The sequence below is a fragment of the Corythoichthys intestinalis genome, chromosome 18, assembly GCF_030265065.1.
Source record: "Corythoichthys intestinalis isolate RoL2023-P3 chromosome 18, ASM3026506v1, whole genome shotgun sequence".
Classification (NCBI taxonomy): Eukaryota; Metazoa; Chordata; class Actinopteri; order Syngnathiformes; family Syngnathidae; genus Corythoichthys; species Corythoichthys intestinalis.
In genome coordinates, this window is record NC_080412.1 from 13,032,901 (window position 1) to 13,045,081 (window position 12,181).

The 12,181-nt window shown below is 42.8% G+C and overlaps 1 protein-coding gene across 1 annotated transcript in view; it reads right to left on the reverse strand.

Moving 5' to 3' along the window:
* Nucleotides 1-12,181, reverse strand: part of kl (klotho) — a 36,671-nt gene that overhangs the window by 2,713 nt on the left and 21,777 nt on the right. The window contains exons 7-11 of the mRNA XM_057820708.1: nucleotides 9,477-9,712; nucleotides 9,099-9,294; nucleotides 4,614-4,792; nucleotides 4,255-4,362; nucleotides 4,087-4,192 (exon numbers count right to left, since the gene is read on the reverse strand). Coding sequence (XP_057676691.1) covers nucleotides 4,087-4,192; nucleotides 4,255-4,362; nucleotides 4,614-4,792; nucleotides 9,099-9,294; nucleotides 9,477-9,712 — 825 coding nt within the window. The remainder of the gene's footprint in view (nucleotides 1-4,086; nucleotides 4,193-4,254; nucleotides 4,363-4,613; nucleotides 4,793-9,098; nucleotides 9,295-9,476; nucleotides 9,713-12,181) is intronic.

The window sequence follows — 12,181 nt, forward strand, 5'->3', positions numbered from 1 at the left end:
TATATTATTATTTATTATTCAAAATGTCTGTAATTTTTAGCTTGGAATCATTAATTTAGGTATAATACTTCGTAAAAAAAAAATTTTAAAAAAGACTTTAAAAAATTATTCACTCGCATATTTTAAAACTTTTAAACAAATTACGTCACAATGAAAAAAATGGCATCTGTAAAAAAGTCACGGATATCAACCTCACAACTATCGCTTAATTGTATATTTTTTTTTTTGGTACCGTCGCATTTTCTTCGATATGTTAGATGATCAATAATCATCCAAACAAAAAAAAAAAAGGGGGGGGGGGAGGAATTAAAAAGGTAATATATGAAAAAGAAAATCTCGACTACTTCTTGTTATATTACCGTGTTTCACCCATAAAATCCCCAAAGAATCCAGCTGTGGCCATTCACAGCTGTTTCTTGACACTCAGTGATACATGCTACGTGGAGTTTTCGGATCGAAACAAGGTAAGTACGTGATAATATCTCGTTAAAGTCATGGCGTCTGTAATTATGCTCTCGCGTGCTCTCACCTCCAGATAGGGTTTTGCTGTTTAATTGTTTTTTTTTTCTTTTGTTAAATGCCCTCCTGTTCAAAATTTTTCTTCCCCCAGAAAATTGAGATTTTAAGATTTCCAATGATGTATCACACATGTATATAGGACAATTTTGAGTTTGGCCAAATTGGTGGTCTCAGAGCGGAACTTCAAAATTTGTTTTCCGCCATATACATTTATAATTTTTTTTAAATTATACTTTTGGGAAAAAAAAGTACAAAAAAAAAAAACATGTCTTATGTGTGTATCTTTCCAATGTTAAATCCATTGAACACACTAAAACATTTTTTTGGGGGGGGGGGCTACTTTGCGTTTTTTCACTTATATCGGCAGGTACTGGTACCCAATAACTGCAAAAAACGAAGGATCACTGTATGTACTCTTCGAGATCTAGTTTCCAACTACTGGTCGCCCAACCCAAGATGGCCGCCAACTATGCACGCCCAGGGGCAGATTGGAGGTGGGGTGCGTTTTGACCCACTTCATGGACACGTGTTGGAAGCCATCCAGCCAGCAACACAGAGAGGTCCATTAGTAATATTCACAAACCTTGGCCAGAACTTATTTAGAACTGTGTATTTACAGTACCAAAAAAAGAGAACTGTGACCTGATCAAAGTAAACATGTAGGACTTTTATTTCAAATTTTCTAAATGTTGTTACAGTAAATATGCATAGTTTTGAATATGGGAATAGTCAGAGAGGTCAACTACTAATATTTACCATTTTTATTTACTTTTAATATTCACCATTCCTGTTCAGAACTTATTCGGAATTGGAGATTTACAGTACCACAAAAAGGAGAACTACAACCTGATCAAAGTATAAATGTAGGACTTACACTACCGTTCACATGTTTGGGGTCACTAATGACTTTCATACACTACCGTTCAAAAGTTTGGGGTCACTTGTGACCAAATTTTCTAAATTCTGGATGTAAGAATGCATAGTTTTGAGTATGGGGGTAGGCAGAGAGGTCTACTACTAATATTCACCAACCTTGGCCAGAAATTATTCAAAACTGTGGATTTACAGTCCCACAAAAATAAGAACTGTAACCAGATAAAGTCCACATTTAGGACATTTAATTAAAAAATTCTGAATATTGTTACAGTAACAATGCATTGTTTTTAGTCTGGGAGTAGTCAGAGAGGTCCACTTCTAATATTCACCATCCTTTTCAGAACTTATTCAGAATTGTGGATTTGCAGTACCACAAAAATGAGAACTGCAAACAGATCAAAGTATAAATATAGGACTTTTAAATTTTCAAAAATTTGGTACAGTAAGAATGCATAGTTTTGAGTATGGGAGTAGTCAGAGAGGTCTACTACTAATATTCACCAACCTTAGCCAGAACCTATTCAAAATTGTGGATTTACAGTACCACAAAAATGAGAACTGTAACCAGATAAAGTCCACATTTAGGGCATTTAATTCAAATTTTCTAAATATTGTTGCAGTACAAATGCATAGTTTTTAGTAGAGGTGGGCAATCTTTGGGCACCTAACGGTTCGATTACGATTCAGAGGCTCCGATTCGATTATAAATCGATTATTAATGCACTACAAACCCCCCTCCCCCCTAGTTCCAAAATTGTTCAAAAATCCTCTCAGGCTAAACAAACGACTATTTCAGTATCAAGTTAACCGTTAAAAACAGAAAATAAAAAACTCAAGTCCCCATTTTGTATCGGTAGCTTTAAACTACATTCAATTAATTTAATGTTGTGACTCAACCGTTAAAGTTTTTTAAATTGCTCCTGTTATTCCATAATTTCCCTTCTGTCTACTTTTGATGTGAAAGTTTTAAAACTGTTTCATCATTTAAAGATAAATTCAAGTCAAGATTTTGCCGATTTTTTTTTTTTTTTTTTTTTAAACAGAAAAAGTAATCAGGTTCGCTACAACAGAGCCTTTCTAGAGAATTCTACTGCTTTAAGATGGCGCCTGTTTACTAGCGCAGGAAAGTGTCATTTCGCATCTAATTCTTGGTATATGATCTAATACGGCCGTCGTCTGTAATTTCACATCTAGTTCTAGATATATGTGATACAGTATCTACCATAGCCGTATGTTGCTGTATGCTTGTAGCAACTAGCAACTGGGCGCTGTTTGTAGCGGCTGACGGCCGCAGTCAGGTATTATTGTTTTTTGTTTTTTTTATCTAGCGGCATGAGTTGAACATGAAATTTACTCTTGGTCCATTCCTCATTGCCTCCTGAAGACCGCGCTGACTGTGTTTTATTTCCGCTTTACTGGTATAATTCAATAATCGTAATTTGGATGTTTGTGAATGGTTCTCGAATCTTCCACGGCCGAATCGCGAATAATCAAAGAATCGGAAATTTCGCACGCCTCTAGTTTTTAGTCAGGGAGTGGTCAGAGAGGTCCCCTTCTAATATTCATCATCTTTGTCCAGAACGTATTTGGAATTGTGGATTTACAGCACCACAAAAATGAGAACTGTAAACAAATAAAGTCCACATTTAGGGCATTTAATTCAAATTTTCTAAATATTGTTACAGTACAAATGCATAGTTTTCGAGCAAGTTCTCGAATCTTCCACGTCCGAATCGCGAATAATATAAGAATCGGAAATTTCGCACGCCTCTAGTTTTTAGTCAGGGAGTAATCAGAGAGGTCCACTACTAACATTCACCATCCTTGTCCAGAACTTATTTGGAATTGTGGATTTACAGTACCACAAAAATGAGAACTGCAACTAGATCAAAGTATAAATATAGGACTTTTATTTCAAATTTTCTAAATTTGGTACAGTAAGAATGCATAGTTTTGAGTATGGGAGCAGTCAGAGAGGTCTACTACAAATATTCACCAGCCTTAGCCAGAACCTATTTAGAATTTTGGATTTACAGTACCACAAAAATGAGAACTGTAACCAGATAAAGTCCACATTTAGGACATTTAATTCAAATTTTCTAAATTTTGTTTACAGTACAAATGCATAGTTTTAAGTCTGGGAGTGGTCAGAGAGGTCCACTTCTATTATGCACCATCCTTATGCAGAACTTATTTGGAATTGTGGATTTACACTACCACAAATATAGAACTGCAACCTGATCAAAGTATAAATGTAGGGCTTTTATTTCAAAATTTCTAAATTTTGGTACAGTAATAATGCATAGTTCTCAGTGAGGGAGTAGTCAGAGAGGTCTACCACTATTATTCACCAACCTTGGCCAGAACCTACTCAGAATTGTGGATTTACAGTACCACAAAAATGAGAACTGTATCCAGATAAAGTCCACATTAAGGACTTTCCATTCATTTTTTCAAATATCGGTACAGTAAAAATGCATAGTTTTTTAGTCTGGGAGTGGTCAGAGAGGTCTGCTACTAATATTCACCAACCAAGCCATGATAGAATTACTTGACGCTCAAGTTAGCATGCAGATATTTAGTATTAAAAGAAAAAAAATATGGTACTGGCACAGTATCAGCCGAAAAAATGGCATCGGGGCAATGCAAATTTTAATCAACCCATTTTGTCAGTGAAAGTGTCAGCCTCACCCAGTTGAGCGCCTTCCTCAGACCCCACGGAACCACCGGCCGGGGTGACATGATCCACGTGGTGTCGATCATGTGCTGCACCTCCATCAAGGACGTGTACGTGTACCTGCCGAAGCACCGCGTGGTCATCACCACTGTTACTATGCGGCGGCGAGCTTGGACTCTTACGGGTCCTCCTTGGCGTGCGTCACTAGTTCGGTGCTAAAGTGGCTGATGGCGAAGAAGTCGTACGTGCCCTGGACCAGCAAACGGTCTTCCTCGTTGAACACTGGAAGTCTACGGCACAACCAAACATAACCAAAATTCAATTGCATGTAAAAAATTTAACTCACAATATTTGGGATCAGAATCTCTAGAATTTTACACCCTGTCACCAATTAGTTTATCACTAGTAGATGTCCAATCCTTTTGAAGTCAAATGGATTGGACCTCTAGTGTTGTCAGTGGCACTGTAAGTCGTAATACCATGACAATGATGATGACAATTGCTAACTGAACCCTGATTCTGATTCATGTAGAACACATACTCGAGTGAGTTGAGCTGTCGCAGCCAGCTCCTCATCCCCAGAGGATAATCTCCGTCGCCAAAGATGGGCTCGGCGAACCATCCAACCCGGAAATCCAGAACCCGCTTGGCCGGTTCCACGTCTTCGCGACTGAACGAGTAGGCCGGTTCCACCCAGTCCATGTGCAAGGCGAGAGACACCTGACAACACGTGTGAAGACAGTAAACAGACCCGGATGCAGTGTTGTTTTCGTCAAAGATGAATGACAATAACGAAAATATTTCGTCAACAAACAGTTTTTTCATGAGGACGACGAGACGATAACGAGCGAAAAACGTGTTTGGGAGACTTGGCGCTTTCACATTAGTTCAAGAGGACCTGCAGGGTCTCCAGTCAGAGAGCTACCTCGCAACAACACATGCAAATAAATGAGTTGTTGAAAAGGTTCAGCATTCGCACTGTGATAACCAAACTTTACGGGTAGCATCACGACGATAGGCGCACTCATTGATTGGACAAATAGAAGAGGAAATACCTCCCACCTGGGAGAGGAGGGAGCGTGCAGCGTCACAGAGTGGTGCTTTGACGTTGGACGTAATGTAGCATAAATTAAGGCGCCGCTCGGCCAGCGGCGGGGTCACTCCCTCCCGACCGAGCGAACAGGAGTATATAAAACATGCATTGGTGAAAATTAAACCACAAAAGGGAACCGCATAGTACCCTAACTCACACAGGCGCGATCGCTCACACATGAGTGACTTTTTGGACTGTCAAATTGTCGCCACTTCCAGGAGAGCGGGACTCAGGAAACAGCCACCCCATCACGGTGCTGGGTAATGGCTGCCAGCCAGGGACCTGGCAGCCACAGTAATAAGGTGGTAGGTGGGTCCCACACTTTCTCTCTATGGCGCGGCTCCCGGGGCGGGGCCTCCCCCTCTGCCTGGGCTGCCAGCCGCCGTTAGTGTGTGTGGGGGGGCTCCGATCTCGCGTCGCCCTGCGGCGGTTCCTCGGCATACTCCTGCTTCCGCCTTCACCTCTCTTCTCTGCCTGGGTATACGCCCTGCGCTCCGTCGCAGGTCGCTGGCTGGACACCAATGTATCAGGTGTGTGTCGCCTGCCCCGATGGAGTACCCTGCCCTGCCCTGGGCTTGGTGGGAGTCCCGTGGCGTGCTGTGCTGGTTGGGGATCTGCGACTGTGGTTCATGGGGCGGACAGGGGTGGGGGTGGGCATGGGGTTGGTGGTGCGTCCCCTCTTCCCATCCCTGAAGGCCGGTTGATGGGGGCGCCCCTTGATCCCGGGGGGGTGACAATGGCTCCTCTGCTGGGTTGCGGGAGGAGGGATGGGCTGCGCCGCACCCCCCAACCCCCCGGGCTGGGTGGTTGGGGGCCGTGGCCCCTGGGGTGGCGCCTCCCGTGCCTCCCACGGCGTCTCCGCTTGTCTGCGTGGCTATCGCGTGTTTGGTGGGGCTCGCGCACGGCTGGATGTGATTTGCGCGCTCAGAAGAGGTGCCCCGGTGCCGGGATTGGCGATGGGGTGCCGTAGGGTTGGTTGCCGACGGGCTTACACTCACAAGGGATTCACACGATTACTGGTTTCTAGATCATTGAGCTGATTTTTGTACACTCCACCCCTCCCAATCACTTAGCTTATAGACTCCCCCACCCCTTCCCCTTCTTTCCCTGGTCAACAGGCCCCCCACATGGTGTCAACCGGAAATACATCAAGCTGACGATAGCACCCACATATTCATAGTTAGTGTAGGCGTTCAATGTATTTCTTTTTGTTGTTTGTGTTTCTTTTCTTTCTTTTCTTGTGTTTTCTTGCCATTGTTGTTTTGAATACCGTGTGCGCTGTACTTCTGCTTCCAAGGATGGCCTGCGTGTAGCGTCACAGCCTGGAGCATCACAGGTCCACGCTGTGACACTGCAAATAAAGTAGCAAAAGCGCACCCTGCTCCAGTTGCATTCACAAGCGAAGCAAGGTGCGCTTATAGCGGACCGAGACCCACAATTTTTAAACTGAACATAGTTCATTTGTGTGTTCCGAACTAGAGTTCGGATGCGCGTTCACATTTGCAAAACGAAACCAACTATTTGAGAAAAACCGTTTGAAATCCGTTTGAAATGGACCAAACAGTGCTAGTGTGAAAGCGCCCTAAACATAACGAGCCGAATGCCAGTTTTTGTCTGATGAAACGAAAACGAGACGAAAATGCGCAATATAGTTTCCATCACATGTTCACAATGTGTGTATTTTTATGTGCAGTTAGCTTGCATTGTAGCAGTGTCTGGCTGTGTCACTCGTGACGTGCTGCACCCAAGACACATCTGTGTCGTGTCTAGTCACTCTAGCTTGCACACACGGTAAGATTTGTTTTCTTATCTTGGCCAGACAGAATATACAATGTTGCTTTAGCCTTTAAAGGTCACACAAAATTTAAAGTGCGTACGACAGGAGAAAAAAGTCTTAAATAGCATTATTATGTGAATTAGAATCATATTTTGAGACGATTCAACAATATACAACAATTTGGCAAAGCGCAAATGACAAGAAATTAGTTTTTTAATCTGCCGTTTAGCCACGCCTACCATTATAGGGCTCTAGCATCCCCAACAGGTGGATGACATCGGGCGGTGAATGGTCTCATCTGTTTTATTATTCAGCCCATTGAGGGAGAATTATTCAGAACGAGGAAAATGTGACGAAGAGAGCCGCAAAATGTGATTGTTTCAGTCTCTCTACTCCAATGTTTTTACAGGATATTGTTTTTAACCAAGTATTTTCCCCAATAGTAATAAATAATAATAATAGATAAATAAATAAATAGTAATAAATGGTATGGTCATGACAAATAACAGTGTTGTGCTTAATGGAATATGAAATAATAAAAATGCATTTATTCAGTACGACACGGCAAAATTACTCCATAATGGTCAAAACTGTCGACTTCACCTTTACTGTCGCACCTCCCGAATGATATTTTATGCCACTATAGTAAGTCGGGCTTTTGTCTTTTCCCTTCCCCGGCTTTGGAGCATGTAAACAAACCAAGAGGCGTGACAGCTAACCGACATGCTAACCCGAACCGAGTGATGTTTCTTCGAAGTCTTCGAAGCGGAAAATCACACAAAACTAGCCCGGTTCATTTCACACGACGGCGGGGTTGTCGATTGTCTTCGCCGATCGACAACCAGCCCGGCGGCGAGCAAGTTAGAGCTTGTCGTTCACCTGCTGAGGGCAGAGGGCTCGTTTGCGGGACAAACTGGACAATGACCGCCGGACAGACCGGCCGACGTCGGAGGAGCGCGTAGCTGCCAAATGGTCAACACGAATATGGCAAAATAATGCGTTTCAACATGGTGAAGACGTAAACAGCGAGAGAGTCATACATAGTAGAGCTGCTGCAGTTGTTGTGTAGCTAACATGACAGAATGTATATGAGGAGAGCTTTTTACATGTCCATCCATGATCAAACGTAAGTAAGTAGTCCTTTATTTAAACACAGTTTGTAGTGTTTACTGGTTTCGCGGCTATTTTTAACACAAAGTTGCAATTTCTGATCGGGTGGAAAATTTGACAGAACACCGGGCACATGAAGAGGGCAACAAGCCGAGTACAGTGCTACGTATTAAAATGATCCCAGTATTTGACATAATACAAAACACGATGTTTACTCACTTCCTTGTAAGTCCAATTGTCCCACAGTAGTAGGGCTTGTTTTGGCCAATATCCACCGGTGAATGGGAACCTTTTGAAACACCAAAAAGGCTCACACGCCTCTCCCTGGTGCAGCAACATTTTTCTGCAGCCGTTTGGCTGGCGTGATGCGAAAATTAAACGAATTAATCCCTAAAATCAGCTGAATCCTTAGTCTTTCTCATACAACAGTACGGCTGGATAGTGAAGAGGACTCCTTCTACCGTACACGTCACAGCGCCCTCTTTCTCAACTCGAGACGAGAGCCGGAAGTCACTCATTTTCATGGCGCGTGATTCAAAAATCGAATATATAAAACGATCGCTTCCACATACATCCAAGCAGTCCATTTCATTCAGCAGCATAAAACACTGCATGAAATATGAAATAAACATGCTTCTTGGTGTCATACGCACTTTAACTCGTAGTGTTAGCATAGCATTTGCGTTAGCATTAGGCTAATGCTAACGGTGAGCATCTGCTTTAACTTTTTGACAACTTCTTTTTACATGCAGTTCGTGGCATCCAGGTGGATAGAATTAATTAACTGAATTATCATCAAGTTGGCTTTGTCCCTGTAGATGCTACAATACATGCTCGTCTATCAACTTTCATTCGAAATAGTTGAGAACCTTTATTTATTTATGGAGTAAATTTTTCAGATTTTACAGACGAAAACATTTTTAGTTAACGTTGACTAAACCTAGATGAAATTATTTTTTTGTCAATAAAAGCTAGACAAAGACAAACGCATTTTAAGAAAATTAAAAGGGCTGCCAAAAACAACACTGCCCGGACGGGGTACTGACCTGCCCTCCTTGAGTAGGCCTGAAATCTTGGTCGTAGACGCGCCAAGCGAGTGCGTGGGCTCGCAACATTTGGTGAGCTTCCTGATAGGTCACTATCTCGTCGTTGGGCTCATTCAGTGTGATCCACATCTTTACGTGCTCGCCCAATTCGCGGAAGCACAGGCGTGCGTAGTCGGCGAAAAAATCGGGAGTCTCCCTGAATGCAACACCACAACCTTTAGATTTCTATTCCTCAAATCAGTATTTTGAACATGAAATATCTTTGCTGAATATGGTAGCTACTAACTTAAAGGCACGCATTTAACCTTGTGTGGAGAAGAATCCCACCATATAAAATAAAAAAATGTTATTACTATCAGGAATCAATTCGTCAGGTACCTGTTTAGCCACCTGTTGGCGCTGTCGAGCGGCGGTGGCAGGCTGCTGCGCTGGCGCGTGTGGTGCCACAGGGTGACCACGGGCGTCACGTTGGCACGTAGCAGCTGGCGGCTGAAGCAACGATAGTAGCCCAGCAAGGTGCTGTTGGGTTGTGCCACGTCGCCTGCCGGCACCAGCGCCGACCAATTAAGCGAGAAGTGAAAATGGCTCACACCGACCGCCTGGATTTCATCCACCTTACATAGCAAATCAGACGAGAGTCAGTGGAGTAAATCTAAATGAAGAGAAAAAGATGAACACTAGTCTTAATAAAACTTAAAAACCAGTTTCTAAATGTTGGAGCTGAAATGATTACTCGAAAAATTCGAGTAACTCCATTTTAAAAATCGATCGAGGAATTTTCCCCGCCTCGAGGAATCATTTAATTTTGCCAGCTCTAAGCATGTCGTTTTGCCCAGACTGCTCTTAATGCGGCACAACGCCATGATGTCATGTGCGTACAGGGAGAAAAGAGAGGCGCCTGATATACAGTATTTGGTTTCAACCGTGCATGAATATAGAGGTCACAACGAAGAACCCGACGAAAGCGAAAAGAAAGGGACCAAGAAAAAGCAGAAAATGTCGTAAGTGGGAGCATTTCAAGCTGGACATCAAGGCGAACACAGTTTCATGTAAATCAATAGGAGTGAATAGAAGAAGTGTTTTTGTGCCATTGAAATGAATTGTGAATAGGGCCATTGGAAATGAATGGGAAATGGAGTTCATTAGAAATGAATGGGAAAGTGTAAATGGGCAAATTTTGGTAGAACTGTACATTTCTACCACAAGAAAAATAATAGCCTTGTGCACCTCAATATGTGAAACTGTAGGACAGGTAGCATTTTGAAATTTCACTTTTCTTTAAAAAAAAAAAAAAAAAAAATTAAAAACAATTTTGGGTGAACGGTAATTTTTAATGTGTCAAACGAGAGAGCGCCCACTATCACGCGAGAATTCCAGTCGTTTTGGTGTTATAGATGGCAGCTTTTTGCATTACATGCAAAGCTACTATCGATAACAAAAATGAACAAAAATGGAGTTTCATTACTTTACTTCTCTATGGTACCATTTAGCCAAAAAACTGTATTTATTCACACAAAAACTACTTTAGGCAATGAAAATAATTGACATTGTTGTCCTACAGTCGATCACAAAAGTAAGTACACCCCTTGCATTTCTGCAGATATTTAAGTATATCTTTTCATGGGACAACTCTGACAAAATGACACTTTTACACAGTGAAAAATAGTCTGTGTGCAGCTTATATAACAGAGTTAATTTATTTTCCCCTCAAAATAACTCTAAATATAGCCATTAATAGCTAAACCCCTAGCAACAAAAGTGAGTCCACCCCTTAGAAACCACAATGTCCAAATTGAGTACTGCTTGTCATTTTCCCTCCAAAATGTCATGTGACTCGTTAGTGTTACTAGGTCCAGGTGTGTATAGGGAGCAGGTGTGTTCAAATTTGTAGTGCAGCTCTCACACTCTCTTAAGCCCCTTTCCCACTGAAACTAGTGGGTCAACGCGCGTTTTTTCCAAGCCGATGCAACCCACTAGCAATTGGCATTTGGCACCTTTCCCATTGACAAAAAAAAAAAGCCGTGTCTTTTTTTTCCCCCACCCGTCTAACCCCCCACTCCTCCTCAGCCGTGCATAAAGTTACAAAACATCACCACGCTAAAATGCGCGTCGACAACTCATTCAGATCAAGGAAGTAAACAAGGCAGAGCAACATGTAAGCTTCCTCTCCATTTGTGATCTCCGTTTTTATGCTTTTTACTGCCATCAAAAAGATCGAAATACAGCAAAGGATCAACACTCTGCTTGTGCTGAGGCAACGTAGGCGACGTGAATTCTTCTTCTTCTACTAGCTTTGTTGTTAGCATCAACGTGACTACGGTTGGGGAGCATGTTAAATGGGAGGCGACTGGTACGTTGTTATGACGCATCACGTAAGAGCCTACGTCACCACATAGATTAGGGTGTTGAGGGTTGACCCGGGGTTTTGCTTTCACACTGCAAGACGATCAGAGCCGAGGTGATTTTAACGCCGGTCGCTTGGCGGGTTGATTGACACGGGTCGAGGCGGGTTGCTGCACCTTTCCAACTGCCACCAAAAGCCGATTGTTAGTGGGTTGACACGGGTTTTTTGGCCAGTGGGAAAGGGGTAATATACTGGTCACTGAAAGTTCCAACATGGCACCACATAGGAAAGAACTTGAGCGCACGTGCTGAGCAACACATCCAAATGCTTTCTTTGAAAAATCGTCGCAGGAGTGCTGTCAGCATTGCTGCAGAGATTGAAGAGGTGGGGGGTCAGCCTGTTAGTGCTCAGACCATACGCCGCACTCTACATCAAATTGGTGTGCATGGCTGTCACCCCAGGAGGAAGCCTCTTCTGAAGGCGCTACACATGAAAGCCCGCAAACAGTTTGCTGAAGACATGTCAACAAAGCACATGGATTACTTGAACCATGCCCTATAGTCTGATGAGACAAAGATTAATTTTTTTGGTTCCGATGGTCTCAAGCATGTGTGGTGGCGACCAGGTGAGGAGTACAAAGATATCTGTGTCATGCCTACAGTCAAGCATGGTGGTGGGAATGTCGTGGTCTGGGGCTGCATGAGTGCTGCTGGTGTTGGAGAGTTACATTCCATTGAGG